Consider the following 25,897-nt stretch of genomic DNA (forward strand, 5'->3'; position numbering starts at 1 on the left):
GCTTGTGATGTTATTTGGTGATTGAGGTTTTTATACACATTTCTTGATAATGTTGTTGAGTCTCTTGAAAGATGTTCACTGAAGATATGTTCATCAGTTCTGGCGATCAGATAATTGAACATGGTGTGCCATTGATTTAAATTGGACTCCAAAAAGAATAGATTACTGCCATTTAAAGAAGCTATCTGGTTCGATTCATTAAAAGGGGAGGCATTTGTTTGCATAAGCCTTGTCATAATGGATTTGTGAAGGCTTCTTTCATCCCTCCTCATAACTTTCAATATGTAGTCTGAGTTGGTTTTAAGGTTTGGATTGTTGAAGAAGGCAAAGTTTAGAGATACTTTGGCTTCGTTGCTTTTTTCTTTCACGTGTTTCGAAACATTAAGATTGTAAGACAGCAAACTCCAAGATATTTGAAATTATGAAGGACCTCAGTAGGCGCGTTGTTTAGGGACCAGTTTTCATCTGCGAGTCTTCTTCTATGACGCGGTTCAAAAATCATTTTTTTCTTGTTAGTATTGACGCAGAGACTCCAGGATTAACAAAATATGTAAAGTTTGTTAATTTGCAGCTGAAGGGTAGATGGATTGTCAGCCAATAAAACTAAATCGTCGGCGTAGAGCAAAACTTTGATTAGTATACCGGCAAATAGTATTCCACCCGGAAGAACATCACAAACGTCATCAATAAACAAGGTGAATAATATCGGGCTTAATATACACCCTTGGGGTACACCTGATGTTGTTTTAAACCATTCAGAGAATTTAGTTCCGTCCCACACTGATGCAGTTGATGAGTTAAGAAAGTTGAAATAAAACATTAAGAATTCACGTGAAATTACTAAGGATGACAATTTGTACTTTATTCGAACGATAATTTTGTGGCATTGTCTAATACTCGATGACTTTTTCTAACATTTTGGGCCGTATATCGGCAGCGAATGCTGTCTTCCAAAAGTGATCAATCATTTCATGCTTACCAGCGGCGTGAACTAGCGGCTTCACATATCTCCCCAGGAAATAGTCGATATTTGTCGCACGATCTTGGAGGCAATTCCCGATTACGTAACATGAAACTATGCGTTTAACAAACGTTTCTTTCAATAATTCAATTTTTGGCATAAGCTACTTTAAATTTTGACCGTCTTTTTGAAACTACAGCTCTTGCCACTAAAATAAACCACTTCAAAGCTGACAAAATTACAGTAAGTTAAAATACTGTTTCCAACCTAAAACTATTTACGTCGTATAAAACACCATTTATTTGTTAAATACAACTCCATATAACAAAAAAATCACTGAGGTTAGTTATTTTATCAAATAATAAAACTTTCAAGGATTAATAACGAATAAATCTATTTGCATAAAAGATACTATTTACAGAAAAAGAAAATTCACTAGGTTTACCAAAGTGGGTCCCTTCATGAAATCGATACAAAATTACAGCCTTAAGGAAAAAAGATTGCCTTGTACAAATATTTGCTGAAATAATAAAGGGCTTGAAGTATTGGAAAAATTGAATTCACATTTGGAGCGCGAACACCACTGAAAGGGAAAGCAGCAACGTCCTATAACGCCAAATAGTAACCGATCAACCGACATAATCCAAACATGTTTGGATTTTTCATCCGTTGTCTGTTCAATTTATACCATAAAGTTTACGAAAAAAAGGAGGAAGTTTCTTCAGAGATGGAACTGACTGTTCCGAGTATAAAGAAAAAATGGAGTATTTTAAGGGACAAATTCCAAGAAGAGTACAAGAGAAGATCTGGTCTAGCGCTGCGGTAATTTTTTCTTTTTTCTTTAGTTCGTTTCTTTACACAAATATTTAATTTACTGACGGTATGAATTGAATTTCGAAAATATACTTTTTTTTGAAATCTTTTATTACAAAAATAATTCGGTTTTAGTGTACGCAAGCCGTTAGAATGAATGAATACCGTACGTCAGGCGTCCTTTACTTAAAGAATTGTACCCTAATACGCTAAATAGAGTGTTTAACACTTGCAGTAATTAGTGATGATTTTGATATGTTTGACTCCATTTAAGGTTGGTCCATAGGTCAATACAAAAATTATTGATGAGATCTAAGTAGAGACATCTGGATACTTCAACAAATTACGGGTCGAAGCAGTGCTCTAAACTCTTCAAAACCCCAGTTTTTTTTTATTTTGATCCAACTCTATTCAAGGCCCATAGTGGCTTGCTCTAAATCGTGATTTGTATATTTGTAAGGTATTATAGAAATGGGAGCTAAGCCGCAAAAACTAATAAATACGGCCTCACTCTGGGGAACAATCCAACAGAAGTTATTATAGTGTAGAGAAGAAAAGATGTGCAAAAGCTATTAAAATTCTTCTACTTTCTTAAATAGGTGTTTTTTAGCGCATTAAATACCATCTCAAACTTTTTACGTTAAACAAAATATAAGAATAAAGAATAGCAAAATATTAAACTACTTGAATAATGTAGTTTAAATATTAATTTTCTAATAAAAACTACAAAAACAGCATTAATTTTCATCAAATGAAGATAATAATATTAGGAATGCAGTTGACTTAAAGGAATTTAAAATTAGGAAATGAACATTATTTCTCCAAATAAATAGTTTCTAAGTGGTTCAAAAGGTTGTTAACTTTAATTTGATCCAACTTATATCTAAATCTTAATAAGAGATAAAAAAAAGAATAAATGAACTGTCAATATTTGATTTGGGTCGTTTGTTTCTTTTAAGGTACTACATTTTTTGCATTCATCAATTATTGAGCTCATGACTCTTGAGGATTTAATGGTGTCAAATGAAAGATAAGATTTGATATAAAACCAAGATATAGGATTTTTTGCACACAGTATAAAATTAGGCCTTTGTGATTTATGTCCAATAAAATAAAATCATATTCTCATGGTGAAAAGTTAAAACACGGCGATCTTCCCAAGAAGATGGTTCCTGTTGAATTGTAGCTGAATTCAGCCACCTCAATATCTTTTAAGTTATTGCTGAACACAACCTTTTCTACTGTATTCAAAAACCAACTGTGTAGTTAGTCTGTTTCGTTTTTAAAAGGAATAAAGTTGTGAAGTGTTTCTTTGTTAAAATTGTTTGTTTTATTTAAATCAATCCAATAGGTTATGGGACCAGTAATTCGCTGTTCTATAAATATTTCTTCTCGGATTAAAGAAATTTCAATTCAATGTTTTTTGAAGAACTCAATTTAATTTTTTTGAAGTGCGCATTATTTTTATTCTTTTTTTTCTCGTTCATATTGTGCTTGTCTGCTAAGGCTAACGGTTCTTGATTATGCATTTGTGTGTGTACGCCTAAATATAAAACTATTTGTGTCTCACTCTCGTGTTTCGTTTTTTTACTCGAATCAAATTCGTCTAGACATCTGCGATCTGCCTATATACAGATAACAAACAAAGAAAAAGAGAAAACAAAAAAACAGAAAAGTATCGACAACAACACACATTCGTGTGCAACTGTTTTTTGTGTTCTGTTAGAGAAAAAAAAAAAATTTTTGTCGCTGATCGGAAAAGTGTTTGTCTATCATTATCATTATGGAAAAGAAAAAGAATATCAAAGTTTTCGACGGTGAAAAATACAGTGTATGGAAGATAAGAATGCGTGCTTTACTCAGTGAACTCGACGTTATTAAAGTCATAGACTACGAAACTCCGAAAGTTATAAATGATGAGTGGAAAAGGGCTGAGCGTATTGCGAAAGGCACAATCGTGGAGTACTTGTCCGATTCTTTTTTAAATTTTGCTAAACAAGAGTATACCGCGAAAAACGTTTTTAGAAGTCTTGACAAAGTGTATGAGAGAAAAAGTCTCGCTACTCAATTGGCGCTTCGTAAGAAACTTTTAACTTTCAAACTTCAAGGTAACACCCCCCTCTCGAAACATTTTTTAATGATTGACGAGTTATTTGCCGAGTTGTCAGCTGCGGGTGCTAAACTACAAGAAGCGGACAAAATTTCTCATCTTTTTATTACACTCCCTTCTTCGTACGATGGTATTGTAACCGCAATTGAAACCTTAGCGGAAGACAATTTAACACTAGCCTTTGTTAAAACGCGGTTGCTTGACCACGAAGTTAAATTGGCTGCCGAGAATCGTGATACAAGTTTAAAAGTTCTTCACGTAGAAACTCGAACTTCGACCTTTAAAAATAAACCTAATCTCGGTACTTCAAACTTTAAATTTAATAAAAATTTCAATCACGGTTCGAAACAAAAATATAAACCAAACAAAAAAACAAATAACAATAACATAAAGTGTTACCACTGTGGTAGAAAAGGACACACAATAAACGACTGCTTTTATTATAAAAGGGGAAACTTAAACAAAAATAATATTTACAACAAAAAAATCGTCCAGACAGCTCAGTCTAATGAGCCTTCGACTGCAAATAATGAATCTTCAAGTTTCGCATTTATGGCTGGTGTCAATATCTTGACAAATGAATCAAATTTGTCATTCCTCTTGGACTCTGGAGCATCAGACCATATAATAAACAAGGAGGAATACACTAAAGAGTTCGTGGATTTGAAGCCGCCAATCAAAATATATATTGCCAAAAATGGTGCATACATATCTGCCACTAAGAAGGGCAATATCAGTGTTACTAGCAATATTGGTGTAGAGGGTATAATTGAGGACGTGCTTTACTGCCCTGATGTCCCATACAATTTGCTGTCTGTGCGAAAAATGCAACAAGCTGGAATGACAATTATCTTCAATGAACACGGAGTAACAATAAATAAAGGTGGTAAAATGATTATTGAGGGTAAGAGTTTTAATAATTTATTTAGCATTGATTTTCAAATAAATGATAAAAAAGCATTTAGTACACAAAAGGGAAATTATCAATTGTGGCATCAGCGTTTGGGCCATATAGGAAAATCTATATTTATTGAAATGATAAAAAAAAGCATGGTAAATGATATAAATCAGATTGAGAATATATCTCCAAATGACAGTCTATGTGAAGCATGCATAAATGGTAAACAAAGTAGATTACCCTTTGAAAATAAAAAAAATAAAAATTATATTCAAAGACCTTTGTTTATTGTACATTCAGATGTATGTGGCCCAATAAATCCTGCAACAATTGATAATAAAAATTATTTTGTATTGTTTTTGGATGAAAATACACATTACTGTGTAACTTATTTAATATCCTATAAGTCAGATGTGTTTTCCGTTTTTAAAGATTTTGTAGCAAAAAGTGAAGCACATTTTAATCTGAAAGTTTCAAATCTATATTGTGATAATGGGGGCGAGTATTTATCTCATGAAATGAAAGAATACTGTGTAGAAAAAGGCATTAGCTATCATTTAACGGTTCCACGAACCCCTCAATTAAATGGTGTATCAGAGAGAATGGTTAGAACAATAACTGAAAAGGCTCGTTCCATGTTGCATGGTGCTAGTTTGCCAGCTTTACTATGGGGTGAAGCAGTCTTAACTGCAACTTATTTAATAAATCTGTCTCCAACAAAAGCCTTAAAACAAGACAAAACACCATATGAATTGTGGCATAGTAGAAAGCCTCAAATCAAATATCTTAAAGTTTTTGGTGCTACAGTCTATGTGCATAATAAAACCAGAACTACTAAATTTGAAGAGAAGTCTTGGAAAGCCATTTTGGTTGGATATGGGCCAAATGGTTACAAAGTTTTAAATGTGGATACTGAAAAGTTTGTAATGGTAAGAGATGTAATTGTCGATGAGACAGATTTCTTAGAATCTAGACCTGTACTTAAAATCAAAGCAATTAACTTTGAAAACTCCAATAAGAAAACTGATGCATCTGTCTTAAAATTATTTGAGTCAAAATCAGTAGAGTCTATTGAAAATGAAAACAAACTAGAAATGCCAAAATACACAGAAGAGGTAATCCCTCATAAAATACACAAATTAGATAATGAATTAATTAATAAATCTAATGATTTTTTGGAAACTGAGTGTTTACTTGATGGTAGTCCCTCAAAAATAGAAACTACTATTGATTTCAGAAAAAGTGATAGAACCAAAAAGCGGCCTATTTTGTATGATGATTATATATTGAGTGCTCAATCTATAGTATGTACGATTCCTACTTCCTATAGTGATATTCAAAATATGGAAAACAGATCCAAATGGGATGATGCTATTAAAGAAGAGCTTAATTCTCTTCTAGTTAGCAATGCATGGACCCTAGTATCTAAGCCTGAAAATAAAAACATTATTGATTGTAAGTGGGTATTTACAATTAAAAATGATGAAAACGGATTTCCTTTAAAATACAAAGCCCGTCTTGTTGCCCGCGGTTTTAATCAAGAATATTTACTAGATTATAACGAAACATTCGCACCTGTTGCAAGAATTTCAAGCCTTAGATTTATTCTAGCATTTTCAAATCAGTTTAACTTACTGGTACATCATATGGATGTAAAGACAGCATTCCTCAATGGTATTTTAAAAGAGGAAATATATATGAAAGTTCCTGAGGGAGTCGCAAGCACAAGTAATCAAGTGTGTAGGTTAAATAAATCATTATATGGTTTAAAACAATCAGCAAGGTGTTGGTTTCAAATGTTTGAAGAAGCTCTAAAAGAAAAAGGTTTTAAAAATTCGTTAGTAGATCGATGTATATACATTCTAGACAGGGGACATTTTTCAAAAAATATATATGTAGTACTATATGTAGATGACCTTGTGATTGTGACAGCCAATATTGAAACAATGGAAAGTTTTAAAAAGTATTTGATGCATAAATTTCAAATGGTCGATTTGAAAGAAATTAAACTTTTTTTGGGAATTAGAATTCGAAGAAATAAGGAAATTTTAACACTAGACCAAAGTTCATACATAAAAACAGTTTTAAATAAATTTAAAATGCAGGATTGCAACGCTGTTAGTACTCCACTCGAAAAATAGGTTAGATTATAAAGCTCTAAATTTAGAAGAATCTTATGATGCTCCTTGTAGAAATCTTGTTGGATGTTTGATGTATATAATGATATGCACACGACCTGACCTAAGTACAGCTGTTAATATATTAAGTAGATATTTAAATAAAAATAATAAAGAGCTTTGGCAATGCTTGAAAAGGGTATTACGGTATCTGAAAGGATCTATAGATTTGAAATTAACCTATACCCAATGTAGTTATACAGATATTTTGAGTGGTTATGTGGATTCTGATTGGGGAGGAAATGATGAAAGAGATAGAAAAAGTACAACTGGTTACCTTTTTAAATTGTTTGAACAATGTACCATATGCTGGAGTACGAAACGACAGCTATCCGTAGCAGCCTCCTCAACAGAGGCTGAATATATGGCTCTATTTGAAGCTGTAAGAGAGGCTCTATGGTTGAGGTCATTGGCAACTAGCATTCAAATTATTTTATTAAAACCTATAGTTATTTATGAAGACAATAATGGCTGTATAAGTATTGCAAATAATCCTACTAATCATAAGAGATCTAAACATATCGATATTAAATACCATTTTTCAAGAGAACAAATTGAAAAAAAAATAATTAAATTATGTTACATTCCTACAGGTGATCAGTTAGCTGATATTCTGACCAAGCCGTTGCCAGCAGTCAAATTTGTGGAGCTGAGAAATGGAATGGGGTTAAATAACTGAAAAATGATAACATTGATAAAAACTTTTAATATACAATTATTAAAATCTGGTAAGGTTTTTCTGGGTTTTTCCCTTACCCTTTGCAACAAATGTTGGATTTATTTTTGTCAAATCTCCCAGAAAAACAAAGAACATTAAATGAAACTTATTAAAACTGTAAACTTTAATGAAAATGAAACATACCTTTAAATTCTTAATTAAAATATATAGTTTTTGAAATGAAATAGTTAATTTTAATTAATTTTGTATAAGTACCTAAGTTTGAATGAAGAAAAACGTTTTTTTGAGTATAAGTTGAAATTGAAGACATTTTTGATTTGAAAAAAAAAAACTGATATGTATAAATATTTTTAAATTCATAATTAAGAAGTATCGTACAATTTTTTGTAAATTCATGTTAAGTAAATTTATGAATTTTAACTTGATTTTAAATAACTATTAAACAAATCAAATAAGTTAGTTTTTGAGGGGGGCTGTTGAATTGTAGCTGAATTCAGCCACCTCAATATCTTTTAAGTTATTGCTGAACACAACCTTTTCTACTGTATTCAAAAACCAACTGTGTAGTTAGTCTGTTTCGTTTTTAAAAGGAATAAAGTTGTGAAGTGTTTCTTTGTTAAAATTGTTTGTTTTATTTAAATCAATCCAATAGTTCCGACAGGGATTTCAGTATATGATCTTCTTGGACTAACAATTACAAACACGACATGTGATGTCTTTGTCTTAATATTCGATTAATCTATATATAAAAGAAAGTCGTGTTAGTTACACTATTTAAAACTCAAACACGACTGAGTTAGTATTCAATAGATGGCGCTATGTAAAACTTCCAAACGTTTCATATAAACTACTATTCAATAGCTTAACCACTACATGTTGCTGAGGCATAAATAGATATATGTAATATTTATGTTGTATTAAACGAAATACAGTGAAATTTTATTTTTCAATTTTTGGTGTTATAAATTTGCTAACAAATACGCAATGCAATACAAAAATTAATTGATTCAAAGTATATTTCCGGATATACAGAGTAATTACCTGAATCATTACTGGCTCATTTTAACTGGAAAGTTTAAAGGAAAAGTGTTCCTTTTGAAACGTAGTCCAATAATACAGTCAGATTCTACCATATCTTCAAAAACATTTCAGTTTCAAATTCGTTTAGATTTTGACATGGCTATAATAGTTCTCAAGGCTCAACAATGTCCATTTGTTGTTTAGATTTGGAAAGTCCATGTTTTTCTCAAGAGGCAGCTATATGTTCCATGTTCACTTGTAGGAAAACCGTCGAACCTATTTGTGTTACCAAAAGACAGATTAACCAAAAATATTGTGAACCGATTAGTGGTAAATAATTGGAATTAAAAATATTTATAATTCAAAGTAATAAATATGGTTGGAAGATTTTAAACTAATCGCCCAACCTATGTACCTTATTTATAAGTTTAACTGCCACATGAACTAAAAGCTTTGTAATATATACGTATTTTTTACAAACTTGAAAACAAATAATAATACATTTATGATACAATACAATATTTTGTTTTGACTTACATCAACTGTTCCAAAATTTTGATCAATTGTGTTAAAAGTCCTTCCCCTTCAAATCCCAAACCAGTATATTTGTATACCAGCTTTAAAGTTCCATCTTCGTTTCTAAATGATAATTGTATTGTAATAAGGGGCAACGGTATTTAAAAATCAGTCATGAAGGTCGCCTTGTTTTTTTTTACAAATGGCACATAATGCAAAAAGCCATGGTGGTGCCCATGTCTGATGTTCTCCTATTGTTTCCACTTTAATAGTTTACAAAATATAACTAAAAATGCGCCACAGCAACGCGTGGCCGGATAAGCTAGTTATTTAATATCGTTAAGTCCAGAAAAAAAACTTACTTTAACGAGATTGAATTCCGCTGTCAGGCAGGATGACCCATTCGATATAGACGACGAAAGCCAAGTTAGACGACGATAAGCTGGTTAGGAGCATGCACCAACTTATCTGTAAGATATGGTCGGAAGAAAACATGCCCGATGAATGGAACCTCAGTATTGTTTGCCCGATCCTGAAAAAAGGAGACCCTCTAAACTGCACCAACTATAGAGGAATAAGTCTACTTAACATCGCCTATAAAATCTTCTCTGCCGTAATATGTGAACGTCTAAAGCCCATCGTCAACAACCTGATAGGTCCTTATCAGTGTGGTTTTAGACCAGGAAAGTCCACAGTTAATCAAATATTCACATTACGGCAGATCCTGGAAAAAACTCAAGAACACCAAATCGACACCCACCATCTCTTCATCGATTTCAAGGCCGCATATGACAGCATCTACAGAGACGAGCTGTATAGAGCCGTGTCTAGTTTTGGCATCCCTGCCAAACTCATCCGTTTGTGCAGGATGACCATGGAGAATTCACGCTGCTCCATAAAGGTTGGAAACAACTTAACAGAACCTTTTGATGTCAAAAAAGGCTTTAGACAAGGTGATGCGCTGTCATGCGATTTTTTTAACATCGTGCTTGAAAGAATAGTGCAGAGCTCACACGTCAACACCAGAGGCACTATCTTTCAAAAGTCTGTCCAATTACTGGCATATGCTGATGACATTGACATAATCGGAAGAACTCAGCGTGATGTCAATGGGGCTTTTGTGAGTATTGAGGCAGAAGCGGCAAAAATGGGTTTAACGGTTAATGAGGGCAAAACAAAGTACATGCTGTCGTCTAGAAAAGACATACAACACCGACGTTTTGGTCAAAACGTCACAATCGACAGACGTAACTTTGAGGTAGTCAAGGACTTCGTCTACCTAGGCTCCACTGTAAACGCAGAAAACAACACCAGCGCTGAGATCAAACGCAGAATAACTCTTGCTAACCGCTGTTTCTTTGGACTAAGAAAGCAATTGAGAGGTAAAGTCCTCTCTCGAGGGACCAAAGTGTTGCTATATAAGACCCTTATCATCCCGTCCTGCTATACGGTGCAGAAGCATGGACCATGACAAAAGCGGATGAAAGCACCTTGGGTCGCTTCGAGAGAAAAGTTCTTCGTGTGATCTACGGTCCCGTATGCATCGAAGGGGAGTGGAGGAGAAGATGGAACGACGAACTGTACGGGCTGTACAGCGACGTAGACTTAGCCAGAAGAGTAAAAGTCCAACGACTAAGATGGCTGGGTCACGTAGAGCGCATGGAAACCAATGCTCCGGCCCGGAAAGTCTTCGAATCCGCACCCACAGGACAGCGCAGTAGAGGGAGACCGCGGATCAGGTGCCGCGCACAAGTGGAAGGTGACCTCACCCAACTTGGAGCGCGAAACTGGAGACATCTAGCTAGGGACCGAGCTAGATGGAGAAGTTTGTTGGGTGAGGCCCTAGTTCACACCGGACTGTAGCGCCACCTTAAGTAAGTAAGTAAGTTAACGAGATTTAAAGCTCAGGGCACATTCAAAACTATATTAGGAGCACAAAAACAACCTTAAAAAAAAGGCAACATTATTTAACCCTAAAACAAAAAAAAATAACTTTTAACCACATTAACTTAAGGACAAATAAAGACATACAGACATTGCTCATAAGTTCATAACGTTGATAACTATACTACACCAGTTAAATATAGGGTGAAAAAGGGGTTGTGTTCTACACATTGTTTAAGAAGTCTCGCAAGATCTCATGTCCGCGCCGTAAGTTATAAACCCTCAAAAGTACTGAAAACCAATTTTTGAGATAATCTCCGTTTCTATAGTTCCAATGGTGTTGACACCTTTTGCCAGCATACTGATTGCTAAATTTTGTATATCCATTATTTTTTCATGCACTCAACCGGTTTGGAGACACGAAAAAAGTGCTCAGCATATTTTTTGTAAAATTAAATTAAAAGTAAAATAAACTAAAGTTAGTACAAAGAAATACTTTTTCTTTCACAACGTATTAATTTTATTTTTTGACTAAGTTTTTTTTTTACTAAATGTACTACCACACCATTGTTTTTGACCATTCTAGCCATTAATATTACTATAGTTTTTGTGCTTTCTTGAAATGATTTACCATAACTTGGTTTACGAAAAAGAAATTATTGTTTTCAAGTTATTTGGATTAAACTGCTATTCAGCCCTCATCAACTGTTTTAAAAATAGTGTATGCGCCAAATTTCAGCCGTCACACTCCCAACATTGTTTAACACTATTTTCCAAACATTTACCGGAAAAGTATTCAAATTTTTCGATTAAACGTTACCCGATGCGAAAATTGTTATAAACAAGATATTTTAGATATCCTCAGGCAAAAAAAAAAATTTGCAAACTCTGCCTTTATCAACTTTGGTTCAATGTTTTCAATATCTATTAAAAACCCTGTACCCCATCCGGTCTTAAGTTATATGTATAAATTATCCCAGTAACTCCCATTTGTCTTTGGCTTAGAGGCCGTTCTACGAATCTCAGTTTTATGTGTGGACGAGTTTCCAATTCCCTTGAAGTCATAAAGGTATGTAAAAATTCAATATTTTGTAGCGTGCTGTCTCCGAAAATTTGAACTTGGACTTGAAAAATAGACTTGTACACAAAAATTACCCTGTTTAAAATGCCAACCTATTTAGAACCAATGAATTCAAGTGCTAAAAACACAATTTAAAACACCTTTTGGCGAATTGCCTAAGTCGTGGTATTATGAAAGGCGAACTTCGACGTTCGCTTTTGAGAACAATATTACCAACTTTAAGAAGTGAAATATGTAACGTCATGACTCGGTGAAACGTCAAAAACTGAAAATTATTGTTGATGAGATATATTGTTTACAATTTGGAAAAAAGTAAAATAAATAAAACAAAATATGATAAGCAGTATTGATTTATTTTTTGAAGATGAAGATGAAAACGAAAGAGCGGAGAAAGTATTGGTGTGTAGATTACGAAGAAGTTTAAGGGACAACTCCAACCCACTTCAACTCCCAGATAATTTGTAAGAATAAAATCGTGAATTCTATTTCAGTTTAATTCAATTGTTCTTTTTATAGGTTTGTGTCATTTTATCGCGTTAATAAGCATGCATTTGGTTATATTTTAAACATCATTACACCAGGATTTAAAACTACTCGAAGTTCTGCAATTCCACCATATATAAAACTTGCATGTGCGTTGCGTTTTCTCGGCAGTGGAAGCCACCAAAATGGTGTGGGAAGTGACTTTGAGCTGGGTCTCGCGCAATCTACAGTTTCAGTAGTTCTAAGTGAAGTGCTTGATTTCATTCATTAATTTTAAGCATTCATTACCTTTTTTTACTTCGACTCATTTTACTTTATTTTCAAAAATTATTCTCAAAACAAACAAACAACCACCGATTTCAAATTTAACAGTAAATTTCTTCGAGTCACGAAGAATTACAGTTCGACCGATTCTGACAGATAAAAGCGAATGTTCGCTAGTGGTAATAGAGCGAGATTTCAATTCGCTATTTTTTTGACATTTTAGGCGAATGTCAACTAGGCGATTCGCAAACGGTAATACCAAATAGTCACATTTATTAAATTTTTCTTGCGACTCGCGAGTCATAATAGGGCCCTTAACTTTAAATGATAAATAGTAGATCAACCTGAATTAACTAATCGTGTCACAATGATGATCGTTCTAGATCCATAACCAAGTGAATCCCATTGAAGGTTGTTTTTGTGTTAATCTTAAAAATATTCGACTGGCATTATATAATTTATTTTCAATAAACGACTTGATAATAATATAATACCTTAACAAACCTGTTAAAATCCCTGGATCAGAATAACCATATGTTGTTTAAAAATCCTGCAGTAAAAATAAAAAGCAACAAAACTTATATTTTTATATTCTATACCAGTTTATTTATTTCTCTATATTTTAAAGTTATATTATTGATACATACTTCTTATAATTAAGACACTGCATGGCAGAGTAAAATTTAGGAAGATTGTAAGCAGACCTTACTTAAATAAAATGATGATGATGACGATCATTACCGGCTCCTGGTCTTCTTCAACGACTCTCTTTGTTTATTCCGCTTGCTAGCCGATGCGACCACCTCATCTGGTTCGAAAATATATCTTTACTTTAAAAATCAACCTAAAAACAACCTCTTACAAATAATACCTCTCGTTGGATCAGCATTAAATTGTGATTTTTTTGTTAATGTTGATTGATTTACTGAAATAAGTCTTTCTTTTCCAGAACTGTTAAACCAATGTGCAGCATCAATATCTTCATTTAAATCCTTCCCTATTTTTCTAACAGTCGCAATGCGGGTAATTATCCTAAGGGTAGTCATAATTTCTAAAGTGTGCGCGAATTTTTGAAAAGAAATATAAAATCATAAAAACTTGATATTTTATCACATTTCATAACAATCTATGTTGACTTTTTTGATTACACTTTAATACAAAAGATTATAATCATCAGCACTGATTGACGATTGTGTCAAACAAGAAAACCCCCTCTTATCGCTAAATTAAAACAAGATTTCAAACAGAAGTAGCCTAATATTAGCACAATTTAAATATAAAACAACCAGTTTACTGTTTTAAAAAAATATAAAAATTATTAAATAAAAAATACGCTCGATAAGTAAAAAACAAAAAAAACAAGAAAGATTTGAAAAAAAGCTTACCAGTTGTTGAAGAAGTTTATACAGTCTTCTACTTAACTAGATACTAAACTAGTTATAATTTTAATTTGTTGCTAAAAATACAAGCGTGTGCACGTGCAGGCAGTCCAAAAAAATTAAACAATATACATTTTGTTTTTTACTTTTTTTCTGTGTTTTTTATTTCATCATAACTTTGTATGGATGTGTTTTTTTTTGTTTGTTTGTTTTGAATTTTCATAAAAAAGTTTCACTTGTTTCTTATTTAATTTATTTTTCTTTTTTTTGTACAAAATAGTTTGCATTTTCTGGAGAAAAGAAAAATCATTTCATTACCCTCTAAGTGCATTTTATGTTTCACTATAAAGTCTTGTTGCGTTAGTAGCTTTTTCATTACTCAAGCATTCGCAAAATGTTCTATAGATCATTCTTTTATTTGTTTAAAGTAGGTAATAAGAGAAAATAAAGTTATAAGAAAAAGGACGAAGTATATAAGTGGCTTAAATATACATGAAACAAAAACAAAAAAGATAGAAATAGTAGACAAAAATAAAGATAGAATTCTTTTAAAAAAACGTGATCCCTCTCTCTTTCGCTGTGAAAATTGAAAAACAAAAAAGATTTAAAAAACAGAATTCAATCCATTTAATGGACAATAATAAACGGAATTGTTATACTCCAGCACAACAACACATAAAACTTGACTCTTAAGACTCTGGAGAGGGATCACGCAGGATATTATTTTTTTTTTGTTTTTTCTTAGAATTCTCTCAGCATGGAAGTTTGTGTTATAATTTTTTTTTACTAAGATGGAAATGGCAAGCTAGCTAGAGTTAGAAATTTATTTAACTTTACTTTTGCCACTGTGCGATGGACTAGGTGATTGATCGGCTTCGGGGAGGTCGCTTTCCTTCTTCTTCTTGATCTTTTCCTTGATGGCTTTGTTTTTCTTGGCCTGTGATTGTTGTTTCAATTCTCGTTGACGTTCACGTTTGGCACGCAATTGTTCAGTGATGAAGGAGAAGATCAAGTATCCTTGAAGAATGATAACTCCAATGAGCGCCATAAATCCACGAGTTGACTGTTCGGTATTGGCTACACCATAGTAGAGGGTAAGCACAGCAATGACCATTGTGGCGAAACGAACCAAAACAAAGAACACACTGTTGACGATACGAATGCTGGCATATTTCTCGTCACGATCGAAAACTCCAATCAATTGGAAGATGTGAGCAATGATTTCACTCAAATAATGCAGGGTAAGTAGGACGAGTGTGATTCTTTGGAAACTATAATACAAACATAAAGTTTAATTTTTCATATCTCTTTTAATTTTAAAGAAGCTCAACTTACCCAAAAGTATAAGCCAAACAGATAATAGAAAATCCAGTGATAGCGTGAATTATTTTTGGCTGTTGATCTTCTTTCTTGACCTTTTGGAAATATAATTCGGGCAGCATGTGCAAGTAGTAAGCCATTTGGACAATGAAGAAGAATTTATGGAGGAAGATCATTGGATGGTTGGGGAAGTCTTCCCACAGAAGCGAGAATTTACTAAAGTATCCTTCACGAAGAATAACATCAGCACCACACAAGAATGATAGAATATAAAACACAACAAGCTGTCCGGACTCGTTGAAGAGCGACAACTTGAATTTGGAGAGGTGAAGTTTCTTGGAGATTTTCTGTAATGAAAAAAATTATAAATCGTTGTTAAATATTTATATAAGTTGGGAAGATATGATTTAAATTTAATATCGAACCAAATGGTACAATAAAGACTTCTTACGAATAAGGGAGTAGAAAAATTGCTTCTTTTTTATATATACTCGTATTTGACGGGTACTTAAAATTATTAAAGACCGTCTGAGCAATTAAAAATGGATAGAATTATACAGGAGATATCGATGCATATTGAATTGAAATGGGCAGGTTCATGCAACATAAGGGACTTCATTTGCAGTCAAGTTCATTCTTTGAAAGTACAGTTTGCCCAAGGCAACTAGTTTGTTTTTCAAGTGTCATGAATTTCAAATTCAGAACTTTACTTCGCAGACCTTTACTTAAGTTCTTAGTATCAAACAAATTATTGTCTACAAAACACTCCTCAAGCAAGCTACAAGTCCATCACGATTTGTATTTTGTTTTGTAAAGAAATTATAGTTATTTCTTTTCCAAATTGACAAGAAACCCATTTACAAAATGTATTAAATAAAGTTGTGCAGAAAATAAATAAATTATAGAGTAATAAAGTTAAGCTTTCAGTTGAATGAAAAAACATGATAAGCTGTCATTTTAATAGAAGTAGACTTGACTTAATAGTTAGGGAGATTTTTCTTGGCTAATATTCCATTCAACTTTCCATTAAAGTTGTCTTAATTGGAAGGTAATATTTTGGCAGCTGGAAAATCAGATACGGGAAACTTGCCTAACTTTCAAGTCACTTGTATCGTCTGAACCTGCCCATTGTAATGAGTGAGTATTATTGAGCCTAGTAAAGTATTCCTCATTCGTTTTTTGTGTGGCTAAAAACATAATATATGGGCCTAAGGGTTAACTGGTTAGCCTTCTTAGAAGAACAAGTATTACGTCCGAATTTTTTGAGAGATGAAAATTATAAAAATAGATATAAAATAAGGACAGACATGAAACATGGCCTTGCTTGAAAGTTGCAAATGTATTAGAAAGAAAACGGTCACCTTCCATATTTAGAGCTCTTGTTTGAATTATTTCCAAATAAGTGTTTTATTAGGGCAACTTCCCATATATGAAAATTGGACTCGAGTTTTTGTTGTATAGACTTTATAGATTATAACCAGGTCAAGAGGCGTGCAAACATTTTTACACCGTCGGAGAATAAAATGTAATGCACATACCTAAAAATTACAGCTGTTTAGTCTTCTGGATACAAAAACCATCTATGAAAAGTGGCATTCAGCTTTAATGACAGTATATGGCAATAAGTTTTTAAATCATTAAATTCTACATGGTTAATGATTCCCTATTGGAAAATGCTAACAAGAACTGATTTTATAAAAAAATTAGTATACGTATATTCAGTATTCGTTTGAAGAAAGTCGTTATTTTTTTAAGACTTTACGACTTGAGATACAAAAAGAACTTTCTTTCAATGAACTTAAGGGTAAGGAGAAATTTATTGTAAAAATAAAAAGAGGCTGGGATGCGACCCACACTGATAACTCCCCATCTTGTCTGTCGATTTGTCCCACTTAAAAGGTTTGTAGGTTTTCGCGTTTTGTTAAAAAAAAGTTGTTAGTTGAATTATTCTTGAAAATTTTAAAATTACCAACAATATTTTTCATATAAGAAATAGGTTAGTTTGAAAATCTAGTTTTGTTAAATAGATTTTTAGTGGAAAACAAATGTTTACCAATTTTGCAGCATTTGTTAAATTTTTACAAATCGGATGAATGAAATTAATTTGAGAGATATCAAGAACCGAACATCAATTTTTACCAAATTTGTTTAATGTTAAAAACAATATTTCTTATAAGTAAAAATTAGTTAGAAGCTATTATTACAAATTTTTGAAAAGATATTTGAGTCGAAAATCAATTTTTACCAACTTTTATTAATTTTTGTTTAGGTTTTTATTTTTTGTAAGAAAACTGTCCATTCGATTTTTTTCAACATTTTTCAAATATTTCTTATAAGATAAAATAAGTTTGAAGCCTAAATTTCAAGTTTTTGAAAAGATATTTGAATCGATATTCAATTTTTACCATTTTTGAGTAATGTTTTTTTTAGATTTTTATTTTTTATAAAAAAACTGTTAATTCGATTTTTCTAAAAATTCTATCAGATGTCAAAAACATTATTCTTCGTTGCACAAAATTGTTTTGGAGATGTAATCATATTTTAGTCGTAAAATTTTGGAAGTGACAATTTTTTTTCAGTTTTTTTGATTTATAAAAAAAAAATATAAAATTTAATTCAAGTCTATAGCGTTTTTGGTTCGTAAGATATTTAGGGTTAACCAGAATTTTCACCTTTTTTTAAACTGTTATGGTAAAAAAAAAACACCCACGCAATTTTCTTGAGAGCACTTTCTGCCTTATTATATGTATAACAAAATTTATTTGAAATCTATATCGCTTCTGGTTCTTGAGCTATGGACGACGAAAAAACATCGCGAACGTATGTACGTACACACGCACGCACAGACATCTTTATAAAAATCTTTTATTTCGACTCTTTTCAATTTGATAAATCGGACCCATTACAATAACTTCCTATGGGAAGTTAAAAAATAAATATACAAATGATTATGTAAATAAAATATATATATTTATGTGTTATATATACATATATATAATCTTTTTTTTTAAATATTTTTGAACTAGCCAGGTTTGCTATCAATTAGTTTATGGAAGAATTGCATGCTGTATTATATCTCTCATAAAGCCTTGAAAGTCTTAACGATATAAATTCAATATTACAAATTTGGTGCAGTTTTTCTGTCGAAAAATGTCTCGGAAGATTCAACATCAATTTCAAGACTTTATTTTGAATGATTTGTAACTTACGTACGTGACTTATAGCACATCTGCCCCACGCAGGAGAACCGTAAAAATTGATTGCTTGAAAGCGACTTTGTATATCAACAACTTATTTTTCATGCTCAATTTAGATTCTTGGTTGATGAAAACTTTTTATTGGGATACAAACTTTTTTCACTATTTCTTTAACATGTAAGCCAAAAATAAGGGTTTTTATCGAGGTATAAGCCAAGATATTTTGCACCTGTACTCATACCGCAAATAAAAAGGTTATTACTTGGCAAAAAACAGGCTTTTCTCTTTCGAGTGTTTTGAAGAGTTTATTTTTATTTTCCAAGCATTGCAGTAGCTTTGTATTTCATTTAATGCAGATTTCAAGTTAGTTTTTATGAAGAAGCCAACTGAATCTGTAGAAAAGATACAGGTATTATCGGGAAAAATTGCTTTTTCACAGTTGGGAAAGGAGGGAAAATCATATGTGAAAATATTATATAAGATAGGACCAAATACAGAGCCTTGAGGTACACCTGCACTTACATCAAAAGCATCGGAAAAGGTGATGTTTACAGAAACTCTACATGTCCTGCTAAAAATTTAAAATTAGAAAACTCAATGATTGAATTTATTTGGACAAAATAAATTGTTGACAGACAAGTTAAAAAATTAGCTTTCCTCAGTTTTTTAAAAATGTATGTCTATTCTGGCTTTAGCTAACCAAATTCTTCTCCTTTAAGCTGTTCACGTTTTTGTTTTGGTGGAATAGAATAACAACCATTTAATTTGTATTCTGCGAACTTTAAATTAGCTCCTGCAAATTTTAATCGAGTGAAAATTAATATTCTAAAATATAGTTACAAAAATTTTATTAATTGTATAAAACTCCAACAAAACTGATTTTTTTTAGAGCTTCATTTTCACGTTTTTAACCATTCTTGAGTAATTTGGAAAACAAATTATTCAAGCCCCTTTTCCTTCTAATATGTTTGTTCCACATCAAAACTTAGTATATTTTTTTTTGGAAGGACGGGACATTTTTAGAACATGAAATCAACTTTGGCGATTTTTTTTTAAATTGGATAAAATAATCTTTAGGATAGAATTGAGGACAAGAAAATATAAAAACAAACAAACTTATCTTTGGCTCAGGTACCCATAAAACCTTTGATAACTTATTTTTAGACATGAGTCCTTTTACAATGATAAAAAGAATATTGAAATTTATTTATTTTTTAAATAAATAATAAAACTACATTTTTGTAAATATGTAATTTGGCTTCAGTCATTTTTGTCACACATTTGAAAGCGTCTTCATGACTTTGGTACAGTCTTGCTCTTCAAATTTATCTATAAGTTGGTCAAGATCCTGATCCTGTATGTGCACATGCATATGTGCAAGGTAAAGCCTTTCTACAAATTACAGGGTCTTAAGCCATCTTTGCGTTTTGGGTTTTTCTGCACGAAAACACTCATTTTCTTTTGTGAATTTAGTTTCCAATATATACAGTCATTGGCCGTATTATTAGACGCACTGCAGAATTTTTATAATTATTAGACAATGCGCTATATTTTTAATGTTCAAGAATGGATGTATAGTTAGATTTGTATGCAAGATGGAGCTCCCTGCCACACATCCCGGCCAATAAAAACTTATTTTAGAGAAGAAAACATACCTCTGTTGGACTGGCCGGGAAACAGCCCTGATATGAACCCAATTGAAAACGTTTGAATGCTGAGGAGGAGGGACGTATACGGTCACTTATTGAAAGAGTAGTTCACTTGTGGAATCACCACGCACAAATGCAGGAAACAGTCAAATCATTTATTGACAGTATGCCGCGCAGAATTAAGACTCTTATTAAAGCAAAAGGAGGTTCAACAAAATATTGAAAAAGAATTACAAAAATAACATAAAAAAACTGAAAATATTAGTTTTAAAAACAATTATTTAAATCTGTTGCTTTATTTCTAGGAAGTAGTTTATATTCTGCATACAAAATAATTTAAATGCATTACAATATTCGAAAACCTGATTAAAATAAGATTTTGCATAAAATCTAAAGTGCGACTAATAATACGGCCAGGGACTGTAGGTACACTTATTTTAGATGCTAACGAAAATTTAGCAAGATTTTAATATCACAGGTCAGTTTCAATATATTCAAGGTTCGACTATTGACTACAAACATAAACAGAAACTACAAGCAAGTATTGCATTTGAACTCGAGATTTTAATAAAACATATTCCATCGTAGGAAGAGAAGTCGAAAAAAGTGGGTAACTGGTTTCGTCCGTCTGTCCTCTTCCCTACGGATCAAATTATTTGGTCGATTTAGTTCAAACTTGAAACTTAAAGTTTAAAGCAGATTCGCATAGGCGTTTTTTTTCATTTGTTTAATACTAAAAATAACAGAAGTCCACATGCAATTTTTTTGTTAAAAAATTTTATTTTTTTTGTCAAAAACAAACCGATTGATTTTTACTAAACTTTTATCTATTTTTCTATCTTAATTTTGTTTCTTTCAATAGAAAAATATATTTAACTTCCAATAGGAAGTTATTGTAATGGGTCCGATTTGTCAAATTGAAAATTTTGACATTTCTCGACGTTTCAAGGTCCCTAGAGTCGAAATAAAAGATTTTTAGAAAGATGTCTGTGCGTGCGTGTGTACGTACTTTCGTACGTCCGTACGTTCGCGACGTTTTCTTCGTTGTCCATAGCTCAAGAATCAGAAGAGTTATCGACTTCAAATAAATTTTGTTATAGAGATAATAATGCAAAAAGATGCAGAAAGGGCTCTCAAGAAAATTGCGTGGGCGGTTTTTTTATAATAGCAGTTTAAAAAAATGTGAAAATGTTTTTTATACTTTAATAGCTTACAAGCCAAAAACGCTAGAGACTTGAATTAAATTTTATATAATATATTGTAACGTGATAATAAACAAGTATATTTTTTGAAAAAAAATCCATTAAACGGTTTTTTAAATTTAAAAAAAAAACTGAAAAAAAAATTCTCAAGTTGAAAATTTTACGACTAAATTATGATTTCATCTTCAAAACAATTGTGTGCAACGAAGAATAAACAGAAATCTGATAAAATTTTGAGAAAAATCTTATTGACAGTTTTTTTTATAAAAAATAAAAACCAAAAAAAAATTGATCAAGGTTGGTAAAAATTAAATATGGACTGAAATATCTTTTCAAAACTTTGAGATATTGGCTTTAAACTATTTTTATCGTTAAAAAATATTGTTATGAACATTTTAAAAGACTTTGATAAAAATTGAATTGACAGTTTTTTTTTACAAAAAAATTAAAAACCTAAACAAAATTTTAAAAAAGTTAATAAAAATTGAATTTCGACTCAAATATCTTCTCAAAACTTTGAGATATTGGCAATAAACTACTCGTTTCTTTTAAAAAATATCTATGTCATTAATCAAGTAAATTTTGAGAAAAATCCAATTGACAGTTTTTTACAAAATATAAAAACAAAAAAAAAACAAATTTTTACTTTCATCTCCAATACCTTTTCAAAAATTAAAAATATTGTTTTCAAACTTTCTTATTTCACAGAAAATATTGTTTTCGATATTCAGTAGTTTTTTTTGTATAAAAATCCAACAGTCCGTTATTCCATAAAAAAACAATACCTACAAAAAATAGTACGCAAATTTGGGAAGAATTGATTTTCGGTTCTTGATATCTCTCAAATTAATTTCATTCATCCAATTTGTAAAAATTTAACAAAAGCTGCAAAATTGGTAAAAAATTGTTTTAGACTAAAAATCCATTTAACAAAACTAGATTTTCAAACTAACCTATTTCTTTATATGAAAAATATTTTTGGAAAATTTAAAATTTTAAAGAATAATTAAACTGACAACTTTTTTAACCAAACACAAAAACCTGCAAACTTTTAAGCAAGACAAATCGACAGACAGGATGGGAAGTTATCAGTGTTGGTCGCATCCTAGCCTCTTTTTTGTATTGCTCCGGAAGGGTACCCTCATAGAACTATTTTTAATTTCAAGAACTAATGAATTGATTTCAATAAACACAAGCGCTTATACTGTTGACCATCAAAACTTTCATTGCTTTTTGTTTTGGTTTTAAAAATTCGATATTTCAAAAACGGGTAAATATTTGTTGACGAAAATCTAATGGAAAATGTAAAAGCACTACAAAACCGCATACCAAAAACATTTTTAAGGAAGATTGAAAATTTGTATATGTATATGTACTAAATGTTCTGTTTTAAAAATCAAAGATTTTTGATTAAATAAAAGGCATTTAAGTTTTTGGAGAAAAACTTATTTTATTGGTAAATTTTAAAACATACGTTTTATTTGTACACAGGAGCCATTTTTAAGCGATCCAGTTGTGCACTTTATTTTAAACTACTATAGGAACTAATACTAATTTATTTGAAGTCAATATCTTTACCGGTTCTTGACTAAAAAATGGTATCCCGAACGTACGGAAGTACGATCGTACACACACACAGAAATCCCTCTAAAAACCTTTAATTTAGATTCTAGGGACCTTGAAACGCCCAGAAATCTCAAAATTTCAAATTCGACAAATCGAACCGATTACAAAAACTTTCTGTGGAATATTAAAAAACTGCTCCAACTGATATTTGCGAATGGAGTTTTTTGTGCAAAAATCAAAACAATGTGTAGTTATTTTGTGTCGTGTATGGGCAGCTTCGACATTTTTCTTATATTTTTAATAGTTTTGTATCTTTGCAAAATCTAAAAATTCCTAAACAACTTCAAAAACATTAAAAAGTATTTTTTTTGTAATGACCTTTAAAATACATACATTATTTAAGTACCATAGAGTTTCATTAAATTTTATAAAACAGTCTAGTCTCTACGACCTTGAACAGAAACTGAAAATTCATAAATTTAAATTGAAGCAAAATGCCATGTGGACTGATTGACGTGACGTGTAATTCTGCAAAAGAAGCATAAAATCTGACTTGTGCCCATCAAACGCATGTAAATAAATAAACTTAACTTTTTGTTCATCTTGTTAAGACTTGAAGACTTTGCCTAGGCTTCTACAGACTTAACACAGTAAACAAAATTAAGGAATCAGTTTTGACTTGTCGATATGTTTTCTTAGTTTATTGGCAACGGCTTACGGCAGGATAGCTTGATAGGCATTTTGAGATATGTTATTGCCTTACATTTTCGGTTTCAAACGAAGAAGGCCAAAAATGCTTATAAATCGTTTTTAATGAAGAATATACATAGCTTCGGGACATTTACATAATGAACAACTTAAACCGGACAAGTTCATAGAAATGGAGAGTACCTCTTCTTTTTCAATACCGGTTTTTTTGGATTGGCTTTACGATTTTATCAAAAATCCTAGATTATAGAATTTATATTTATAAAACTAAGACGGAAAAAACCCACAAACTAATCAACAGCTGTATAAACAACCAAACGTAATCAAAAAACAGAATAGAAATAAGACACTCTACTTATCAACTAGTGACCTTCAAAGGAGAGCATCGAAGAGACAATGTCGAGATATTAAGCTAATTGTAATATGCTAAAATATTTCTGAATTTCAAAAAAAAAAAAAAACAAAAACTATAAATAATACTTACATCGAGGACAAATTCTTGCAGAATTGCATGCATAATGATACAGGTCAAGGTGTAGAAGAAGATAGCACATTGGTCCTTGACTCCAGCAGCATAAGTGTATGGCTTTCCTCTGAAGAAAGAAACATGAGGGAAAAAAATCAACATCACTTTGAAGAGGTATGCAAAAATTATTGTGAACTTACGTTGGGAATTCATGGCTGGGATCCTCGCCGCTCACATTGTGATGCAATGACACAAACGGACTCGCAAATTTAGCCGTGGTCTTTATGGAGGAAGAAGAAAAAAAACCAAGACAAGAAACATCAATTAAAATGAAGAAGAAGAAAATCCAACTAAAGCCTGCCACATTTCAACTCATTACAACTTTCACCAAATCCATCATCAACTATGCATTAACATCGTCCAACTACCACGAGAGAAGGTACCTACATACCTTCCTCCACTGAATACTGAAGGTATTCGGCCTTTCTTTCGTTGTAGTCCATTATTGTGATTGAGGTTAAGGCTAGTTTGGGATGGTATAGTAGCAGAATGTAGAGAGGATACGTGGCACAATAGTAGGCACTTGAAATTGCATCCGGATGCTGAAACACTTACCTCGTCCATTAAACCCACAACGAATACCATTGCCACACAGGAAATTATATCTGCATGATTTTGGATAACAAATTCGTGGCTAAGAATTGGTGGATTCTTGTTGGAAGACTTTCGTCCCATTCCTGGTTTAATTGCCATCTTGCCGTCGTCGCCGTCACGTTTCGCTCGTTCACTACTACGAAATCAATCCAAGACTGAAACTATCAAATCACCACAAATCAAATCGTTCGCTCGTCGTTCGTCGTTGGTTGGATTAAAGTAGAAGTGGAAGAAGAAATCTAGTGACGTGTACAACAACTAAACTCTCCCAGTTATCAATGGTGAAGAAGACAACAATGAGAATCGCTACGACTACGACTACGACAACAGCTACGAGCTACGACTATGGGCTACGACGTACGAGTACGAGATTATGGAGTGGATTTATGTTTTCTTTATTTTTGAGGCGTCTGTCTTAAGATATCTCTTGGATATTAGAGATTCCAATGAGTTAAGTCAAAAACACGGAATCACTCACTTGGAAGACAGAGGATTCAGGAACCGACAATGCAATTGGCGTGTGTAAAATTGAATGAATTTGCGATTATATTTCAAGATTTCAACAGAGAATTGCATGGAATGCAGAGCAAGTAGCAAGAGAACAAAGTTAATTTATTTCTTTTCAAAGAGGATTTCTTCTTTTTTGTGATTTTCTCTCTCTTTGTGTTCTTTTTGTTTCTTTTTTTTGTTTGACAGATGAATTTTTGTTGACGTTTCCAGATTTTTGGTTTTGTTGTTGCTTTTCGGCAAAAAAAGGAAGAGGGTGGGTGACAAAATGTCAACGTCACCCACTGAAGATGGTGATGTGGTAGAAATTAAGGACTAGTGGGCAGATAACAAACAAAAGGTGAATATAACTAATATTACAGC

At 32.0% G+C, this 25,897-nt stretch overlaps 1 protein-coding gene across 1 annotated transcript; it reads right to left on the bottom strand.

Moving 5' to 3' along the window:
- Window positions 1-14,452: 14,452 nt before the first annotated feature.
- Window positions 14,453-25,699, bottom strand: LOC129940001 (translocating chain-associated membrane protein 1). Its single transcript, XM_056048216.1, has 5 exons — window positions 24,989-25,699; window positions 24,574-24,653; window positions 24,392-24,500; window positions 15,601-15,932; window positions 14,453-15,536 (listed from the first exon to the last, which is right to left on the bottom strand). Exons 1-5 carry the CDS (start codon window positions 25,124-25,126, stop codon window positions 15,089-15,091), a joined length of 1,107 nt encoding a protein of 368 aa, XP_055904191.1. The 5' UTR covers window positions 25,127-25,699; the 3' UTR covers window positions 14,453-15,088.
- Window positions 25,700-25,897: the final 198 nt, after the last annotated feature.

This window comes from Eupeodes corollae, chromosome 1 (genome assembly GCF_945859685.1).
Source record: "Eupeodes corollae chromosome 1, idEupCoro1.1, whole genome shotgun sequence".
NCBI lineage: Eukaryota > Metazoa > Arthropoda > Insecta > Diptera > Syrphidae > Eupeodes > Eupeodes corollae.

Excerpts from the sequence above, each read along its gene's own strand:
- LOC129940001 (XM_056048216.1), bottom strand. The coding sequence starts at position 25,126 with ATGGCAATTAAACCAGGAATGGGACGAAAGTCTTCCAACAAGAATCCA. Across the intron at positions 15,933-24,391 it reads TGCAAGAATTTGTCCTCGAT|AAAATCTCCAAGAAACTTCA; the intron begins GTAAGTATTATT and ends TTTTCATTACAG. Across the intron at positions 15,537-15,600 it reads TGTTTGGCTTATACTTTTGG|TTTCCAAAGAATCACACTCG; the intron begins GTAAGTTGAGCT and ends TTTGTATTATAG.